The following is a 20,849-nucleotide window of genomic DNA, read 5'->3' as shown; positions in this document are numbered from 1 at the left end:
CTTTGAGTGTGTATTGATTTTTAGTGAGGAAATTTATATACTGCTCCCCAACTGGTGTGTGTGTATTAGTGAAAGAGTTTCCTTATGTCTGTGAGTGTAGATGGGTCTGTGAGTGTAGGTGGGTCTGTGAGTGTAGGTGGGTCTGTGAGTGTAGGTGGGTCTTTGAGTGTAGGTGGGTCTGAGTGTAGGTGGGTCTGAGTGTAGGTGGGTCTGAGTGTAGGTGGGTCTGTGAGTGTAGGTGGGTCTGTGAGTGTAGGTGGGTCTGTGAGTGAAGGTTGGTATTTGAGTGTAGGTGGGTCTGTGAGTGTAGGTGGGTCTGTGAGTGTAGGTGGGTCTTTGAGTGTAGGTGGGTCTGTGAGTGTAGGTGGGTCTGAGTGTAGGTGGGTCTGAGTGTAGGTGGGTCTGTGAGTGTAGGTGGGTCTGTGAGTGTAGGTGGGTCGGGTGACTGTGTATTGATTTTTAGTGAGGAGATTGATATACTGCTCCCCAACTGGTGTGTGTGTATTAGTGAAAGAGTTTCCTTATGTCTGTGAGTGTAGATGGGTCTGTGAGTGTAGGTGGGTCTGTGAGTGTAGGTGGGTCTGTGAGTGTAGGTGGGTCTTTGAGTGTAGGTGGGTCTGAGTGTAGGTGGGTCTGAGTGTAGGTGGGTCTGTGAGTGTAGGTGGGTCTGTGAGTGTAGGTGGGTCTTTGAGTGTAGGTGGGTCTGAGTGTAGGTGGGTCTGAGTGTAGGTGGGTCTGTGAGTGTAGGTGGGTCTTTGAGTGTAGGTGGGTCTGTGAGTGTAGGTGGGTCTTTGAGTGTGTATTGATTTTTAGTGAGGAAATTGATATACTGCTCCCCAACTGGTGTGTGTGTATTAGTGAAAGAGTTTCCTTATGTCTGTGAGTGTAGATAGGTCTGTGAGTGTAGGTGGGTCTGTGAGTGTAGGTGGGTCTGTGAGTGTAGGTGGGTCTGTGAGTGTAGGTGGGTCTGTGAGTGTAGGTGGGTCTGAGTGTAGGTGGGTCTGAGTGTAGGTGGGTCTGTGAGTGTAGGTGGGTCTGTGAGTGTAGGTGGGAATGTGAGTGTAGGTGGGTCTGTGAGTGTAGGTGGGTCTTTGAGTGTAGGTGGGTCTTTGAGTGTAGGTGGGTCTGTGGGTGTAGGTGGGTCTTTGAGTGTAGGTGGGTCTTTGAGTGTAGGTGGGTCTGTGAGTGTAGGTGGGTCTGTGAGTGTAGGTGGGTCTGTGAGAGTAGGTTGGTCTTTGAGTGTAGGTGGGTCTGTGAGTGTAGGTGGGTCTGTGAGTGTAGGTGGGTCTGTGAGTGTAGGTGGGTCTGTGAGTGTAGGTTGGTCTTTGAGTAGGTGGGTCTGTGAGTGTAGGTGGGTCTGTGAGTGTAGGTGGGTCTGTGAGTGTAGGTGGGTCTGTGAGTGTAGGTGGGTCTGTGAGTGAAGGTTGGTCTTTGAGTGTAGGTGGGTCTGTGAGTGTAGGTGGGTCTGTGAGTGTAGGTTGGTCTTTGAGTAGGTGGGTCTGTGAGTGTAGGTGGGTCTGTGAGTGTAGGTGGGTCTGTGAGTGTAGGTGGGTCTGTGAGTGAAGGTTGGTCTTTGAGTGTAGGTGGGTCTGTGAGTGTAGGTGGGTCTGTGAGTGTAGGTGGGTATGTGAGTGTAGGTGGGTCTGTGAGTGTAGGTGGGTCTGTGAGTGTAGGTGGGTATGTGAGTGTAGGTGGGTCTGTGAGTGTAGGTGGGTCTGTGAGTGTAGGTGGGTCTGTGAGTGTAGGTGGGTCTGTGAGTGTAGGTGGGTCTGTGAGTGTAGGTGGGTCTGTGAGTGTAGGTGGGTCTGTGAGTGTAGGTAGGTCTGTGAGTGTGCATGTATACTCTACTGTATGTGTGTGTTTGGAGAGTTTTTGAAACAAAAAAACAATCTGACTCGAGAACCGTGGTCTCAGCCTGTTTTTGAAACTCTACCAAGGGCATTATTGAATACTTTTTTATATAAAAAAATGTTGGTCTAAAATTCACTGTAGGACGGTTTTATTTCAACTTCATGGTGCAGTTTGTAATTATGAATAAATACTTAAGTGTTGCCCTTTAACTCTAGTCCAGTTTTTTTCTTTGCTTGATTCCTGTGGTCACTATTTGAGGAGAGACTGAGCATTAGAGGCAGAGAAGACTAAGAGACAGTGATGTATGCATGTTGTACATGCTCTATCCTCATATACACTTTTGGGGGGTGGGTATGTGTTCTGGCCTCTAACCGTCTGTGCCTCTATCCTGATGGAATCCATTCCAGGGCATCTCTCTCCCTCTCCCTCTCCCTCTCCCCAAATGACTTTGTATTGTTCTGTGATTTCAAGAGTCTGAATCAGCTGTTTACAACACCAAACACTCTCTCTCTTTCTCTCTCTCTCTCTCTCTCTCTCTCTCTCTCTCTCTCTCTCTCTCTCTCTCTCTCTCTCTCTCTCTCTCTCTCTCTCTCTCTCTCTCTCTCTCTCTCTCTCTCTCTCTCTGTCTTTCTTTCTCTCTGCTCTTTTCGCTCTTTGGTCTTGTGGTGAAACTGAGCTTCGCTCTGTAAATCTTTCCATCAACAGCAGCGATTAACAACTGGGTCAGATGAGGTGACTGTGGCCCTCAGCACGTGAGAAGGAACAGTGAGAAGGAACACTGAGAATAGTAAGAAGGAACAGTGAGAAGGAACAGTGAGAAGGAACAGTGAGAACAGTAAGAAGGAACAGTGAGAACAGTGAGGAGGAACAGTGAGAAGGAACAGAGAAGGAACAGTGAGAAGGAACAGTGAGAAGGAACAGTGAGAACAGTGAGGAGGAACAGTGAGAAGGAACAGTGAGAAGGAACAGTGAGAACAGTGAGGAGGAACAGTGAAAAGGAACAGTGAGAACAGTAAGAAGGAACAGTGAGAAGAAACAATGAGAAGGAACAGTGAGAACAGAAAGAAGGAACAGCGAGAAGGAACAGTGAGAACAGTAAGAAGGAAGTGTAAGAAGGAACAGTGAGAAGGAACAGTGAGGAGGAACAGCGAGACGGAACAGTGAGAACAGTGAGGAGGAACAGTGAGAAGGAACAGTGAGAACAGTGAGGAGGAACAGTGAGAAGGAACAGTGAGAAGGAACAGTGAGAACAGTAAGAAGGAACAGTGAGAAGGAACAGTGAGAACAGTAAGAAGGAACAGTGAGAAGGAACAGTGAGAAGGAACAGTGAGAACAGTAAGGAGGAACAGTGAGAAGTTACAGTGAGAACAGTGAGGAGGAACAGTGAGAAGGAACAGTGAGAACAGTAAGAAGGAACAGTGAGAAGGAACAGTGAGAACAGCGAGGAGGAACAGTGAGAAGGGACAGTGAGAACAGTGAGAAGGAACAGTGAGTACAGTAAGAAGGAACAGTGAGAAGAAACAGTGAGAAGGAACAATGACAACAGTGAGGAGGAACAGTGAGGAGGAACAGTGAGAAGGAACACTGAGAACAGTAAGAAGGAACAGTGAGAAGGAACAGTGAGAAAAGTGATAAGGAACAGTGATAAGGAACAGTGAGAACAGTAAGAAAGAACAGTGAGAAGGAACAATGAGAAGGAACAGTGAGAAGGAACACTGAGAACAGTAAGAAGGAACAATGAGAAGGAACAGTGAGAAGGAACAGTGAGAAGGAACACTGAGAACAGCAAGAAGGAACAGTAAGAAGGAACAGTGAGAACAGTACGAAGGAACAGTGAGAACAGTAAGACAGAACAGTGAGAAGGAACAGTGAGAACAGTGAGAAGGAACAGTGAGAAGGAACAGCTATGAGGAACAGTGAGAACAGTAAGAAGGAACAGTGAGAAGGAACAGCGAGAACAGTAAGAAGGAACAGTGAGAAGGAACAGTGAGAACAGTAAGAAGGAACCGTGAGAAGGAATAGTGAGAACAGTAAGACGGAACAGTGAGAAGGAACAGTGAGAACAGTGAGGAGGAACAGCGAGAAGGAACAGTGGGAAGAGTAAGAAGGAACAGTAAGAAGGAACAGTAAGAAGGAACAGTGAGAAGGAACAGTGAGGAGGAACAGCGAGACGGAACAGTGAGAACAGTGAGGAGGAACAGTGAGAAGGAACAGTGAGAACAGTGAGGAGGAACAGTGAGAAGGAACAGTGAGAAGGAACAGTGAGAACAGTAAGAAGGAACAGTGAGACGTTACAGTGAGAACAGTGAGGATGAACAGTGAGAAGGAACGGTGAGAACAGTAAGAAGCAAGAGTTAGAAGGAACAATGAGAACAGTAAGAAGCAACAGTGAGAAGGAACAGTGAGAACAGTGAGGAGGAACAGTGAGAAGGAACAGTGAGAACAGTGAGAAGGAACAGTGAGAAGGAACAGTGAGAAAAGTGATAAGGAACAATGATAAGGAACAATGAGAACAGTAAGAAGGAACAGTGAGAAGGAACAGTGGGAACAGTAAGAAGGAACAGTGAGAAGGAACAGTGATAACAGTAAGAAGGAATAGTGAGAAGGAACAGCGATAAGGAACAGTGAGAACAGTAAGAAGGAACAGTGAGAAGGAACAGCGAGAACAGTAAGAAGGAACAGTGAGAAGGAACAGTGAGAACAGTAAGAAGGAACAGTGATAAGGAACAGTGAGAACAGTAAGAAGGAACAGTGATAAGGAACAGTGAGAAGGAAAACTGAGAACAGTGAGAACAGTGAGAACAGTAAGAAGGAACAGTGAGAAGGATCAGCGAGAACAGCAAGAAGGAACAGTGAGAAGGAACAGTGAGAACAGTAAGACGGAACAGTGAGAAAGAACAGTGAGAACAGTAAGAAGGAACAGTGAGAAGGAACAGTGAGAACAGTAAGAAGGAACAGTGAGAAGGAACAGTGAGAACAGTAAGAAGGAACAGTGAGAAGGAACAGCGAGAACAGCAAGAAGGAACAGTGAGAAGGAACAGTGAGAACAGTAAGAAGGAACAGTGAGAAGGAACAGTGAGAACAGTAAGAAGGAACAGCGAGAAGGAACAGTGAGAACAGTAAGAAGGAACAGTGAGAAGGAACAATGAGAACAGTAAGAAGGAACAGTGAGAAGGAACAGCGAGAACAGTAAGAAGGAACAGCGAGAAGGAAAAGTGAGAACCGTGAGAAGGAACAGTGAGAACAGTAAGAAGGAACAGTGAGAAGGAACAGCGAGATCAGTAAGAAGGAACAGTGAGAAGGAACATTGAGAACAGTAAGAAGGAACAGTGAGAAGGAACAGTGAGAACAGTAAGAAGGAACAGTGAGAAGGAACAGTGAGAACAGTGAGAAGGAACAGTGAGAAGGAACAGTGGGAACAGTAAGAAGGAACAGTGAGAAGGAACAGTGAGAACAGTAAGAAGGAACAGTGATAAGGAACAGCTATAAGGAACAGTGAGAACAGTAAGAAGGAACGGTGAGAAGGAACAGCAAGAACAGTAAGACAGAACAGTGAGAAGGAACAGTGAGAACAGTGAGGAGGAACAGCGAGAAGGAACAGTGGGAAGAGTAAGAAGGAACAGTAAGAAGGAACAGTAAGAAGGAACAGTGAGAAGGAACAGTGAGGAGGAACAGCGAGACGGAACAGTGAGAACAGTGAGGAGGAACAGTGAGAAGGAACAGTGAGAGCAGTGAGGAGGAACAGTGAGAAGGAACAGTGAGAAGGAACAGTGAGAACAGTAAGAAGGAACAGTGAGAAGTTACAGTGAGAACAGTGAGGATGAACAGTGAGAAGGAACAGTGAGAACAGTAAGAAGCAAGAGTTAGAAGGAACAATGAGAACAGTAAGAAGCAACAGTGAGAAGGAACAGTGAGAACAGTAAGAAGGAACAGTGAGAAGGAACAGTGAGAACAGTGAGGAGGAACAGTGAGAAGGAACAGTGAGAACAGTGAGAAGGAACAGTGAGTACAGTAAGAAGGAACAGTGAGAAGAAACAGTGAGAAGGAACAATGACAACAGTGATGAGGAACAGTGAGAAGGAACAGTGAGAAGGAACACTGAGAACAGTAAGAAGGAACAGTGAGAAGGAACAGTGAGAAAAGTGATAAGGAACAGTGATAAGGAACAGTGAGAACAGTAAGAAGGAACAGTGAGAATGAACAGTGGGAACAGTAAGAAGGAACAGTGAGAAGGAACAGTGAGAACAGTAAGAAGGAATAGTGAGAAGGAACAGCGATAAGGAACAGTGAGAACAGTAAGAAAGATCAGTGAGAAGGAACAGCGAGAACAGTAAGAAGGAACAGTGAGAAGGAACAGTGAGAACAGTAAGAAGGAACAGTGATAAGGAACAGTGAGAACAGTAAGAAGGAACAGTGATAAGGAACAGTGAGAAGGAAAAGTGTGAACAGTGAGAACAGTGAGAACAGTAAGAAGGAACAGTGAGAAGGATCAGCGAGAACAGCAAGAAGGAACAGTGAGAAAGAACAGTGAGAACAGTAAGAAGGAACAGTGAGAAAGAACAGTGAGAACAGTAAGAAGGAACAGTGAGAAGGAACAGTGAGAACAGTAAGAAGGAACAGTGAGAAGGAACAGTGAGAACTGTAAGAAGGAACAGTGAGAAGGAACAGTGAGAACAGTAAGAAGGAACAGTGAGAAGGAACAGTGAGAACAGTGAGGAGGAACAGTGAGAAGGAACAGTGAGAACAGTGAGAAGGAACAGTGAGTACAGTAAGAAGGAACAGTGAGAAGAAACAGTGAGAAGGAACAATGACAACAGTGATGAGGAACAGTGAGAAGGAACAGTGAGAAGGAACACTGAGAACAGTAAGAAGGAACAGTGAGAAGGAACAGTGAGAAAAGTGATAAGAAACAGTGATAAGGAACAGTGAGAACAGTAAGAAGGAACAGTGAGAAGGAACAGTGGGAACAGTAAGAAGGAACAGTGAGAAGGAACAGTGAGAACAGTAAGAAGGAATAGTGAGAAGGAACAGCGATAAGGAACAGTGAGAACAGTAAGAAGGATCAGTGAGAAGGAACAGTGAGAACAGTAAGAAGGAACAGTGAGAAGGAACAGTGAGAACAGTAAGAAGGAACAGTGATAAGGAACAGTGAGAACAGTAAGAAGGAACAGTGATAAGGAACAGTGAGAAGGAAAAGTGAGAACAGTGAGAACAGTGAGAACAGTAAGAAGGAACAGTGAGAAGGATCAGCGAGAACAGCAAGAAGGAACAGTGAGAAAGAACAGTGAGAACAGTAAGAAGGAACAGTGAGAAAGAACAGTGAGAACAGTAAGAAGGAACAGTGAGAAGGAACAGTGAGAACAGTAAGAAGGAACAGTGAGAAGGAACAGTGAGAACTGTAAGAAGGAACAGTGAGAAGGAACAGTGAGAACAGTAAGAAGGAACAGTGAGAAGGAACAGTGAGAAGGAACAGTGAGAAGGAACAGTAAGAAGGAACAGTGGGAAGGAACAGCGAGAACAGTAAGAAGGAACAGTAAGAAGGAACAGTGAGAACAGTAAGAAGGAACAGTAAGAAGGAACAGTGAGAACAGTAAGAAGGAACATTAAGAAGGAACAGTGAGAAGGAACAGTGAGAAGGAACAGTGAGAAGGAACAGTGAGAATAGTAAGAAGGAACAGTGATAAGGAACAGTGAGAACAGTAAGAAGGAACAATGAGAAGGAACAGTGAGAAGGAACAGTGAGTCATATTCAGCACATTCCACAATGCCTGGCTAAACAGAGTGGGGTTTAAACAAGGAACATTGCAGATCGTCTGTCTCTAAATGAGTTTACTCAGTAATTACACATAATAGCAGATAATTAGGGATTGATTAATATGAGGTTTTATTGTGGTGTTCATTGGGAGTGGGTTAAGTTTACTCTGCAATTCTGGCTGCCTGTTAGGTTGAACATGAGCTCCTGGCTGTCCTACTCTACTCTACTCTCTTTCCCTCTATCTATATTAACTGTACCCTCTAGTGAATGTATTATGTTGCCATAATGTGAAAAATGGATCCCCAACCACGCAGACATATTGCTTTGCTCAAACAATCAAGACATTCAATTGCCTGCTGCTGTCAGCTCAGTGCACTGTAACCCTGTAATTGTTTCAGTGCCTCAACACAAGCCTTTGATATTACTGAGCATTATAAAACAGGTCAAACAGCAAACCCACATTCTGGGGTAGAAGGAAGAGCGCTTTACAAAGGCTTGGCATGTTTGTCACAGTCTGTCTTATCAGTACAGTGGAGATAGCTGTGGATGTTTGGAGCATGGCTGACTCTTGGCCTCCAGCTGCCTGTGTGGATGACATGCTGCTGCTGCTGGATAATACAGGGCCTCCCTGCCTCCCTGCCTCCCTGCCTCCCTGCCTCCCTGCCTCCCTGCCTCCCTGCTTGAGGCCTCGTGTCACTAACAGCCCTGATATGTTTCCTATCATTTAACACACAACCAACTGTCTTCCTGGACGATAGGCTGTGGCATACCAACTTTCCCTCATTTCACTTCATCAAGCAATAAGGAAGAGAACCTAGGTTGGAGAGGTTCAAATTAGAGCTGTGGCAGTAGCAGCAGTTCAGTGCCGCCACAATACAGGGTTATGACTAGCCTCGCTAACCATGCTAAGACACACAACTGGTATCGAGACTAGGTCATTACTAAGGGTAGAGCAGTGGTTGTAGCCACAGTTCAGAGCCGTCCCAGTTATAGTACACTCTTAGAAAAAAGGCGCTATCTAGGACCTAAAAGGGTTCTTCGGCTGTCCCCAAAGGATAACCCTTTGAAGAAGCCTTTTTGGTTCCAGGTTCAACACTTTTGGGTTCCAAATAGGACCCTTTCCACAAAGGGTTCTACATGGAACCCAAAAGGGTTCTACGTGGAACCAAAAAGTATTCTCCCTGGAACCAAAAAGGGTTCTCCTATGGGTACAGCCGAATGTCCCCAAATGTACGCTTATGACTAGCCTTGCTTAGCATGCTAAGACATAGCTATGACAGGGAATAACCCTTCTGCTCATCCAGTTCAGTGCAGTCTGACAGTCAGAATATGATGACTAGGTCCCCTGTAGCTCAGTTGGTAGAGCATGACGCTTGCAACGCCAGGGTTGTGGGTTCGTTTCCCACGGGGGGCCAGTATGAAAATGTATGCACTCACTAACTGTAAGTCGCTCTGGATAAGAGCGTCTGCTAAATGACTCAAATGTAAAATGTAAACCCCTTTGGCTCATCCACCTGCCAGTGGTGCTAATGAATTGCATTGTGCAATCCAGTTTCGATAATGACAGAGTGTCGTGTATGCAGTCCTGTCTGAGCCTGCCTGACACACCTCTCATTCTACCTAGCACTCTCATTCACTTTCTCCATCCCTTTCTTCTCTCAGCCTCTCTGACACCCACACCAGCAGTTGTAAATCATAGGGGATGAAGTGATGTCTGTCTGTCTGGTTAGCTGTCCTGGCATCTGACTGGCAGGGTGGAGTGAGTGTATGATGTAAAGTATATAATAGCCCGGCAGAGGTATGCAGGGCATTTTTGTATAGCATTCAAAAAGGGATGGAATCTCCTGAGGTCTGCCACCGGCGGAACGGAACAGCTGTGCTTCCTCCATTCTGCTGAATTACTGCTCCTCCTCCTGCTCCTCTCACTGCTGGGGTTAATGGGCGGGCAATACAGTTACAGCTGTATAGGAGCATGTGCTCTCATTTTATAGGAGGAGCAAGAGCATGGAGAAGAAGGAGTGAGATGGTTATGGGAGTACTGTGGCCGTGTTTGAAGTGGTGACGTGGTATCATGTAGTGGTTGGTTTGATCGTTAGCTCTTTGAACAGAGATGAGACAGATTGGGTCTGGTAGACTGTTTCATTTATGTTTAGTGTGGTAGACTGTCTCATGCCTGTTTAGTGTGGTAGACTGTCTGTAGACTGTCTTATGCCTCCTGGGACCCAGAGAGTGGTGGAGTGAGTGAAGCCCTGTGAAGGGGTACCGAGCCAGGCAGGTCCCACCAGGCCACGCTCTAGCTCAGGCAGAAACTCAGACGTCTGGGGGGAGAGAAGGAGGGGGTGTGCCTGTTTCCTGTAACTCTGTGTTTTGTCATTGCCCCAGGGCTGAGTTTGAGCAGGTACGGAAACACTCTCTCAGACATGCCCAGAGGGTAGAGGTGTGTGTGAAGGCACACGTGTGAGAAAATGTCTGATACGACTTTGCCTCTACACTGCACAGTGGACATGGTGTTGAGAGAAGTGAAACATTAATACACAGTAAACATAGTAGCCACACATTGACTGAGGTTGGCCACAATGTTTATGAAAACCATGAAAGATCTCAATGATCCCAAAACTAATGTATCACAGATGAGTGGCGGTGTCTGTCTGGCAGTGCTCAGGTGTGTGGGTGTGTGTGGAGGGGGGTTTACAGTAATCCGATTAATGACTCTGATTGGCAGACCACATTCTTCACAGTCATGATTATAACCACTAATCTGAAATGAATTCAATTGTTTTATCTTGAGTAATGGCTCTTACTTGTATCAACACATTGGTAGGGCCTATGGCTGTTTGTATAATGGTATTTAAGTGAAAATTCCCTCTGTGTGTGTCCAGGTGGTTCTGTGAGGGGTGGGAGCTGCACCACTGTCCTGACATCCAGATCTGGAGGGATGGTGACCTTCACACGCTGGTGATCGCTGAGGCCTTCGAGGACGACACGGGACGCTACACCTGTGTGGCCTCCAACAGCCTGGGAGCTGACAACACCTCGGCAGAGGTCTACATCCAGGGTAACTGCTACTATCTCTGGGCTCACTGTTATTAAATTAATGTCATTTGAATGAATGTATAGTAAACTCTCACTAAAAGGCCTCTATTTCACATCCCTCTGCACCTCTGTTTAGGTGCTTCATCCTCAGACTCAGAAGGAGAAGGATCTGTGTCAAAGTCCAGATCAGGAGCCATGCCTCAGTATGTGTGTGTGTGTTAGTGTGCGTGCCTGTGTCTCAGCATGACCCTCTCACCACCCCTCACTTTGTGAGCCTTAACCCCTTCCTAACCCTGTCGTTGGGTCCAGGTTAACTGGGCCCTCCAGGTGGTAATCAGGCTAGCTGCCTGCTCTAATTTAACTAGCCCTGCAAACCTCTATAATTACCTTATAACCCTGGCCAGTGAAACTCTGGGTCATTTAGATAATGAGAGGTCTCTAGGGGGCTGCCTGTCCTGGCTATGAACACTTATAAAGGCCTCCTCCCTCTCTCTCTCTCTCTCTCTCTCTCTCTCTCTCTCTCTCTCTCTCTCTCTCTCTCTCTCTCTCTCTGTCTCTCTCAATTTCAATTTAAGGGCTTTATTGGCATGAGAAACATATGTTTACATTGCCAAAGCAAGTGAAATAAACAATAACAAATGTACAGTAAATGTTACACTCACAAAAGTTCCAAAATAATAAATACATTTTAAATGTCATATTATGTCTATATACGGTGTTATAATGATGTGCAAATAGTTAAAGTACAAAAAGGAAAATAAAGAAACATAAATATAGGTTGAATTTACAATGGTGTTTGTTCTTCCCTGGTTGCCCTTTTCTTGTGGCAACAGGTCACAAATCTTGCTGCTGTGATGGCATACTGTGGTATTTCACCCAATAAATATGGGAGTTTACCCAAATTGGATTTGTTTTCAAATTCTTTGTGGGTCTGTGTAACCTGAGGGAAGTGTGTGTCTCTAATATGGTCATACATTTGGCAGGAAGTTAGGAAGTGCAGCTCAGTTTCCACCTCATTTTGTGGGCAGTGTGCACATAGCCTGTCTTCTCTCTCTCTCTCTCTCTCTCTCTCTTTCTCTCTCTCTCTCTCTCTCTCTCTCTCTCTCTCTCTCTCTCTCTCTCTCTCTCTCTCTCTCTCTCTCTCTCTCTCTCTCACTCTCTCTCTTGCTCACTCACTTACTCACTCACTCACTCCCTCACTTTCTTTACCATAATCTCTTTCGCCATCTCATGTTATTTTGCTTTCTTATCTGTCTCTGTCATTATCTCTCTGTGTATCTCCCACCTGTCCCTCCCTGTCTTCACTCTGCCTTCACTACTCCTTCATTCACTCTTCTGTTTATACATTAACATCTTGGTTCTCATTCTCAGTGACATCATCTTAGTCCATTTTCACAGGGTCCAAAATAATTTATAAGGTGCAAACTGCCGGCTTTGTGTGTTTATAGAATTAGACGTGTGTGAGAGCAGACAATTATTGCAGAGTAGTAATTATACATTTACTGCACAGTTTTTTTCTCTCTCTCTAAATGGCTACTCTGTGAATGTGTTGACATCTCTGATGAACGGACCTAATGCTGTCTGTTTTAGGGTCCAGAAGAAGACGACTTCAATCTCCCTGTCCATTCGTTCACCTTCACCCAAGAGCCCTGAGGCCGTACCTCACCGCTCCACACTGGTCCTATCTGCACCCCCACACCGGGTAAGAGACACGCACGCACGCACACACACACGCACACACACACACACACACACACACACACACACACACACACACACACACACACACACACACACACACACACACACACACACACACACACACACACACACACACACACACACACACACACACACACACACACAGCAGTATACGATCTGGACTGGTCAGATTACATCTCTCTATCTTGTCCTCCAGATGCAGAGTCCAGTTTCTTCACTGTATGGAGGTGATGGTCCTCTTACAGCGCCCCCTATCTTTACCAAGGTAAGACTGCATTTGGAGTTATGGAAAAGTTGCATCACACACACATAAATACAGACACTCGCACGCTCCATTTCCCTGTAATAACACAGCATAGGACAGGTGGGGGCCAGATAAAACATTACAGTTGAAGGGGTGCAGCCAGAAAGCTCCTGTCTCCTGCTCTAACCGTTCTGGAACCCACAACTGCTCCTCCCCTCCTCCCCCAGCCCACCTCAGGCCATGCGTCATGGTGTGTGTGCTGGTGAGATGTGAGCGGGCCGAGGCAGAGCATCAAACAGGCCTGCCAAACCGACATGGGTCAGGAGGGTTTCACTCCCATCCAGCCCTGCAGACTACAAATCATTTTTCAGCTCGTTACAGAAAGACATTTGTTTGTCTTCATCCCTTCCTCCAGGAGCTGTAGGGCTTTAATCATCTCAATGAGATGTGCTCTTTTTGGGTGAAGTCAGGGGTGTGATGTCCCGTGTAGCTCAGTTGGTAGAGCATGGCGCTTGCAACGCCAGGGTTGTGGGTTTGATTCCCATGGGGGACCAGTATGAAAAAATGTATGCACTCACAAACTGTAAGTCGCTCTGGATAAGAGCGTCTGCTAAATGACTAAAATGTAATGTCACCCTGGCCGTCACACACACACTGAAACACACACACATACGCATTCCACCCAGGCCGTCCCAAAGTATGCTGTCACATTCCCAAACACAGTTCAAATAGAGGCGTTGATTCACACACAGTACACACACAATGAGAAACTTTCAGTTGCTGATAGATATGATGAGTCCTTTCACTGTGAGACCTGTTGACTGGTTTGAGAGGTAGCACAATGCTGCCCTTGGCCTCTGCCTTGGCCTCTCAACGGATGGCTTCCTGTCTCTCTGACTGCAACACTAGAAGCTGTCACAGGATTGTCTGGACAGCCCTGCTCTGTCCTGTCCTTTTGTGAAACAGAGTGCTGTAAATGGGGTCAGTGTCTGCTGGCCTCCCACTCCCCCGTGTGGTGTTCTGTTCTGCTCTGCTTACTGACACTGTGTTGTCATCTTCCTCTCTGTCTATATCTTCATTCATTTCCTCCTCTCCCACTTTTTTTTCTTAACCTTCCTTTCTTCCTTCTGATGTCTCTTTCTCCTCCTCTCTTTCGCTCTCTCTCCGTTTGTCTACCCCTGACCCTCTCTCTGCCTTTCTTTCTCTTCTTTACCTTGCCTCTCTCTGCCACACTCTCTCTCTCTCTCTCTCTCTCTCTCTCTCTCTCTCTCTCTCTCTCTCTCTCTCTCTCTCTCTCTCTCTCTCTCTCTCTCTCTCTCTCTCTCTCTCTCTCTCTCTCTCTCTCTCTCTCTCTTCCTCTTCCTCTTCCTCTTCCTCTCTCTCTCTCTCTCTCTCTCTCTGCCTTTCTGCTTCTCTCTCTCCCTCCCTTTCGCTCTCTCCGTCTCTCTCACTCTCTTTCAACTCTGTCTCTCTCCCCCTCCAGCTCTTACAGGATGCCCAGGCGTCAGAGGGTCAGGTGGTTGTGTTGGAGTGCAGGGTTCGAGGCAGCTTTCCTCTGCAGGTCCAGTGGTTCAGACAGGGACAGGTCATCCAGGACTCTCCAGACTTCCGCATCCTGCAGAAAAGTGAGACATTCTCAGTAGAGTCAGAATACTTATTTGTGTTAGAGGTCCTTGACAAGTTAAAAAAGGATTTAATTATTTATGAGTCTTACTCCCTCCCTCTCTCTCTTCTTTACCTCCTCTCCCTCTCTCTCTTCTTTATCTCCTCTCCCGCTCTCTCTTATTTACCTCCTCTCCCTCTCTCTCTTATTTACCTCCTCTCCCTCTCTCTCTTCTTTACCTCCTCTCCCTCTCTCTCTTCTTTACCTCCTCTCCCTCTCTCTCTTCTTTACCTCCTCTCCCTCTCTCTCTTCTTTACCCCCTCTCCCTCTCTCTCTTCTTTACCTCCTCTCCCGCTCTCTCTTCTTTACCTCCTCTCCCTCTCTCTCTTCTTTACCTCCTCTCCCTCTCTCTCTTCTTTACTTCCTCTCCCTCTCTCTCTTCTTTACCTCCTCTCCCTCTCTCTCTTCTTGACCTCCTCTCCCTCTCTCTCTTCTTTACCTCCTCTCCCTCTCTCTCTTCTTTACCTCCTCTCCCTCTCTCTCCTTTTACCTCCTCTCCCTCTCTCTCTTCTTTACCTCCTCTCCCTCTCTCTCCTTTTACCTCCTCTCCCTCTCTCTCTTCTTTACCTCCTCTCCCTCTCTCCCTTTGATGTCATGTGAAACACAGAGCCACGGTCTGCAGCAGAGCCAGGTAAGTTACTTCACTTCCTCCTATGTCATTCTCAGGCATGTTGTTATCAACAAAGTCACTGCTATATGTCTACTCCTGTCAGCTCCATCATCCATCAAAACCGGCCTCAATCTGTCTGTTGTGTCAGTCTGTGCTGTCACTTTGGCACTGTGATGATGTCATCTACCGTTAACCTGGATATGACGAAGGCCTCAAAACAACAGTCTGGGACAATAAGAAGGAATCTAATAAACTCTGACAGGCGTACACAAACTCTTACACACACATATTTACACACAGACTTTTCCAGTCTGAGACGTTGTGACTAGAGCAGTACATCAGGTGTTACCGTCAAGCTCTCACAGAAACCCTGTGAGTCACACTACAGACATTACATTTACATTTACATTTACGTCATTTGACATCTCTCAACACTTGTGTTCTCTCCCTCTTTCTCTCGCTCTCACTTTTTTTTTACTGTCAGTCTCCTGTCTAACATGTACATACCATATGTCTACCTGTCTATCATATGTCTGTCTTACCTCCAACTACAAACATATAGATAGTAAACCTGTCACTCTTTTCTATGGCTGTGTAAACGTCTATTAAACCAGTCTGACAGGGTCAGTATCTGTCTCATTCAGCTGTTACAAACTTTCCCTAACCTGTTTATACTGACCACCAGAAACATACATTTTTCTTGCTGTTAGTTTCAACACTGTGTCACTGCTAGTTGTTTAATTCACCACAGTGTATGTGATGAGAGTTGTGATTGGTTGTTCCAGAGGAGATATGTACACTGGTGATAGCAGAGGCCTTCCCAGAGGATGGAGGACAGTTCTGCTGCACTGCAACCAACCTTTACGGCTCCGTCAGCAGCACAGCCCAACTCGCTGTCACCGGAGAGGCCTTCAACACTCCCACAGGTGAGTTACCATCATTATTGTATTAAGTTGAGTTGAATACATTACAGTAAATGTACCATCAGGACAGTTTGTATAACTTGTAGCAACTTGTAGAGGAATTTTCCTAAAGTGTAATTGAGTGTAACTTTAGTGCATGTGAGTTTGTAGTTTGCACAGTGTTTGTGCAGAGTTTTGGTACATCTGGGTCAAGAACGAGGGCCTGTCTGGCTCTGGATCATATCAATGATTACCAATAGACAGTCAGCCTGGGAGGTCTAGTGGTTTTGACTCCGTCATGGATCCCTGTGTGCTTTCCTCTGGTTCAGATGACTGTCCTGGTCCTGTTTATTATCCTGGATAATCATGGATCTATATGAGGATGAGAAGAGGAGGAGGAGAAGGAGAGGGGGAGGAGGAGGAGGAGGAGGAGGAGGGGGAGGCGGAGGAGGAGTAGAGGAGGAGGAGAAGGAGAGGGGGAGGAGGAAAAGGAGGAGGAGGAGGAGGAGGAGGAGGAGGAGGAGGAGGAGGAGAGAGGTTAGTTAGGTGATGATCAGCTATCTCTATGTGGGAGAAGGGAGACGTGTTTATTCTCTCTGATGACTCTGTGTACTCTCAGTTCACCATGCAATCAGAGGAACTCCAAGTACCAAGTAAAGGGGTTACATCAAGACCTCCTCCAGACAAACAGGCTGACTGAACACAGCTGCTACTTTAGATCACATCTCATTCCACACTAAATATAGAACTGCCATGTTTAGTGGGCTATATGAGGAGGATGGGGGTCAGGCTGGGCTCTGCTGCAGGTTATGTTAGTGCACTGTGTGAGGAGATGTCTGTAGTGTGACTCTTCTGGTCTCTCTCCCTCTAGCGGTGTACGACTCGGTCAGGAATGGTGTGGCGTCCAGCGACGACTCTGTCTTTGAGGACACCCAGGCCTTCCCCCCTCCCCCACCCACAGAGATCAGCCTATTGGAGGTGCCACCCAAGATCCCACCCAGTACCAGCGCAGAGGGTTTCCACGTCAACGAGCTGGAGATCTGGCCCAGCATGTCGGGCCTGCAGCCTGTCAACATGTACCACGACGTGGAGGGTCAGGACCGGGCCAACTGGGACCTGCAGAATGGCAGGCCCGCCAGCCCACCTCAGCCCTCCTTCAGCCTGCCTCCATCAGAGGCCCAGCCAGACTTCCCAGGCCCAACCAAGATGTCGCCGCTCCTGGTGAAGGAAGGTCCTCCGCTGCCCACCAAGCCCAAACTGTGAGTATACCCTCCATCCTGCCATGCTGCCACCCTGCCACTCTCCTTTCCCTTGCCTCCCTGCTCATCTCATCTCATCCCCTACCCTGCTGCTCCTTTGCCCCCTGCCCCCTGCCCTCCCCCACCCCCACCCCTCATCTCACCGCATCCCACTGCACCAGAGGAGGGCTGTCATAAGTGATGTCTGATTGAGCTGGCGCCATGACTCCCATAATAAGTGATTGTATTGTGGATCAGTGATCTGGGTGTATTCAGCTTTGAAAGGGTTACAAAGGGAATCCCAGTATTTACAGAACAAAATAATTCCGGTCTCTTTATGATGGTGTCAGTGCCATGTCAGTGCTGTGTTATGTTGTGTGCCAGAGAGATGGCCTGGCTGGCAGTTGTTCTGTGGCTGAAAACAGATTGGCTTCTGTTCTGTTGGATGGCTCCTATTGTCTCTGTCTGACTCCTGTATGCACGACCAGGGCCCCTGCTCTCTTTGTATGGCCTCCCCCTGTGGCCTCCCTGTGTTTTATTATAGGCAGTGAGTATGATGTCTGTGTTGTTGCAGTAGAGCGTTGATTGTCCTTGTATGGTTTGTGTATGTCTTGATGTGTGACTGTGAATGGACTTGACTGCACAGTCTTGTTATGGATGGCCTCTGTTCATGTTGCAGGGCTTGCTGTTGCTCAGTCAGGAGGTTTGTCTGGCTATAGATGGAGTTGTATAGCCTAGCTTCTGATCTTTGTTAATTTAATGTTGTGGTTCAGACATGATATACAGTACCAGTCAAAGGTTTGGACATACCTACTAATTCAAGGGTTTTTACATTTACATTTAAGTCATTTAGCAGACGCTCTTATCCAGAGCGACTTACAAATTGGTGCATTCAACTTAGGATAGCCAGTGGGACAACCACATCTTGATCACAGTAAGTACACTTCTTCAAACAAGCAGCTGTGAGCAAAGTCAGTGCAATCAGGGACAACTACATCTCAATCACAATAAGTACATTTCTTTAAACAAGTCAGTGCTAGCAGGTGAAATAAGTCAGGTGTTAGTTTAGACAAAAGACAGTGGTAGTAAAGGGGGGTAGAAGGATTACTATTATACTATTCCAGGTATTCCTTAAAGAGGTAGGGTTTCAAGTGTCTCCGGAAGGTGGTCAGTGACTCCGCTGTCCTGGCGTCGTGGGGGAGCTTGTTCCACCATTGGGATGCCAGAGCACATTGTAGAATAATAGTGAAGACATCAAAACTATGAAATAACACATATGGAATCATGTAGTAACCAAAAAAGTGTTAAACAAATCAAAATATATTTTATATTGGAGATTCTTCAAAGTAGCCACCTTTTGCCTTGATGATAGCTTTGCACACTCTTGGCATTCTCTCAACCAGCTTCACCTGGAATGCTTTTCCAACAGTCTTGAGTTCCCACATAGGCTGCTTTTCCTTCACTCTGCGGTTCAACTCATCCCAAACCATCTCAATTGGGTTGAGGTTGGGGGACTGTGGAGGCCAGGTCATCTGATGCAGCACTCCATCACTCTCCTTCTTGGTCAAATAGCCCTTACACAGCCTGGAGGTGTGTTGGGTCATTGTCCTGTTGAAAAACAAATGATTGTCCCACTAAGCCCAAACCAGATGGGATGGCGTATCGTTGCAGAATGCTGTGGTAGCCATGCTGGTTAAGTGTGCCTTGACTTCTAAATAAATCACAGACAGTGTAACCAGCAAAGCACCCCCACACCATCACACCTCCTCCTCCATGCTTCACGGTGGGAACTACACATCCGTTCACCTACACTGTGTCTCACAAAGACACAGCGGTTGGAACCAAAAATCTCCAATTTGGACTCCAGACCAAAGAACAGATTTCTACCGGTCTAATGTCCATTACTCGTGTTTCTTGGCCCAAGCAAGTCTCTTCTTATTATTGGTGTCCTTTAGTAGTGGTTTCTTTGCAGCAATTCGACCATGAAGGCCTGAAGCACTTATTTGGGCTGCAATTTCTGAGGCTGGTAACTCTAATGAACTTATCCTCTGCAGTAGCTCTGGGTCTTCCATTCCTGTGGCTGGCGGTCCTCATGAGAGCCAGTTTCATCATAGCGCTTGATGGTTTTTGCGACTGCACTTGAAGAAACTTTCAAAGTTCTTCACATTTTCCGGATTGACTGACCTTCATGTCTTAAAGTAATGATGGACTGTCGTTTTTCTTTGATTATTTGAGCTGTTCTATGGACTTGGTCTTTTACCAAATAGGGCTATCTTCTGTATATTCCCCCCCCCCCACACACACCTTGTCACAACACAACTGATTGGCTCAAATGCATTAAGAAGGAAAGAAATTCCACAAATTAACCTTTAACAAGGCACACCTGTTAATTGAAATGCATTCCAGTTGATTACCTCATTAATCTCGTTGAGAGAATGCCAATAGTGTGCAAAGCTGTCATCAAGGCAAAGAATCTCCAATATAAAATATATATTAATTTGTTTAACACTTTTTTGGTTACTACATGATTCCATATGTGTTATTTCATAGTTTTGATGTCTTCACTATTATTCTACAATGTAAAAAAAATTGTAAAAATAAAGAAAAACCCTGGAATGAGTAGGCGTGTCCAAACCTTTGACTGGTACTGTATGTCTTATGCATTAGTGAGGGGGGATGTTATAGTCATGATGTGTTCTGAGACTGACATATTTATGATGTGGTCTGAGACAGGGCGCATGTGGAGCATGGAGGTTGTGTAGGGCTCATGCTCTGTGCTTTGTATACCGAATATGCATTTTGTGTAACTCTTGCTAAATGTTGACATTGTATCCTCTCTGCTTCCAGAGCGGAGGGTATAGAGGAGGAGACAGAATGTGACAGGTAAATAACTGAAGGGTTGGTCTGGTCTGGGTCTGGTCTGGGTCTGGGTCTGGGTCTGGTCTGGGTCTGGCCTGGGTCTGGGTCTGGGTCTGGTCTGGGTCTGGTCTGGGTCTGGGTCTGGTCTGGGTCTGGATCTGGGTCTGGTCTGGGTCTGGATCTGGTCTGGGTCTGGGTCTGGTCTTGGTCTTGGTCTGGGTGAGGCTCTCTGGGTGTGATGTGAATGGAGCCCTGTTGTTTAGCAGTGGATTTGGAGGAATGCTGGGATCATAACGGCGTGTTGGCACATTCACATTGTTTTGCTGTATTTCTTTCTGTGTCTCGGCTTGAGTTTCTGCAAATAGCAGGATCACCGTAAAGCTGCTTCCTTGAGTGAGTTTTTCCACAATAATGACACAAACGTACTGCCAAAAAAAATAAGATCCCCGCGGTGAAGCGTGCGGAGGGACGGTGCACTACCCCCTCCCCCCTCCCCTCCCCTCCCCTCCCCTCCCCTACATACACTCATTAATTACACAGTAAAAACAGCAGCCCTGTCATTACCCAGGGGTCAGTGCGTTGTGCCATGCCGTGCTGGAGTTTAGCTCCCTCTCTGTCCCCTGGTGACCTGTAGAAGTGTTGGCTGACAAACTAAAGCCTCAGGCACCGGCCACTCTTGACTTTCAACCTCTGACCTCACTGCAGGAGTCACTGCCTCTCATTTGTTCTCCTGAACACGTCCTGAAAACAATAACGTTTTTTAAATGGCATGCTGTTGCACGATGTTGAAGCCGCGGTTCTACAGTGTCTATGTATGTGGTCTTTGAAAGGTGATCCTGTTGTGTGACTTTTACAGCCACTGATGTAAAAGTCTGTTTTTGTCATATCTGGATTTGATTTGAGGCCTCCAATGTAACTTTAATTGAGTTTCTGATCGAGTCGTTTTTCAAAATTTCCGTGAATCCAATAGGG

General features: G+C 46.4%; 1 protein-coding gene across 2 annotated transcripts in view; it reads left to right on the top strand.

Annotated features, from left to right (window-relative positions):
* LOC121533313 (palladin) overlaps positions 1-20,849 on the top strand; it is an 89,152-nt gene that overhangs the window by 39,664 nt on the left and 28,639 nt on the right. Inside the window, exons 2-10 of one of the 2 annotated variants that reach the window (XM_041839134.2) lie at positions 10,486-10,661; positions 10,776-10,842; positions 12,230-12,341; positions 12,558-12,626; positions 14,089-14,230; positions 14,876-14,899; positions 15,664-15,804; positions 16,652-17,039; positions 19,866-19,901. In XM_041839134.2, the coding sequence (XP_041695068.2) occupies positions 10,486-10,661; positions 10,776-10,842; positions 12,230-12,341; positions 12,558-12,626; positions 14,089-14,230; positions 14,876-14,899; positions 15,664-15,804; positions 16,652-17,039; positions 19,866-19,901 (1,155 nt within the window). The remainder of the gene's footprint in view (positions 1-10,485; positions 10,662-10,775; positions 10,843-12,229; positions 12,342-12,557; positions 12,627-14,088; positions 14,231-14,875; positions 14,900-15,663; positions 15,805-16,651; positions 17,040-19,865; positions 19,902-20,849) is intronic. The other variant, XM_041839135.2, reaches the window with a different exon arrangement.

Source organism: Coregonus clupeaformis, chromosome 20, assembly GCF_020615455.1.
Source record: "Coregonus clupeaformis isolate EN_2021a chromosome 20, ASM2061545v1, whole genome shotgun sequence".
In the NCBI taxonomy this organism is placed as follows: domain Eukaryota; kingdom Metazoa; phylum Chordata; class Actinopteri; order Salmoniformes; family Salmonidae; genus Coregonus; species Coregonus clupeaformis.
The sequence above is the reverse complement of the archived record's forward strand: the minus strand, read 5'-3'. Positions and strand labels throughout refer to the sequence as shown.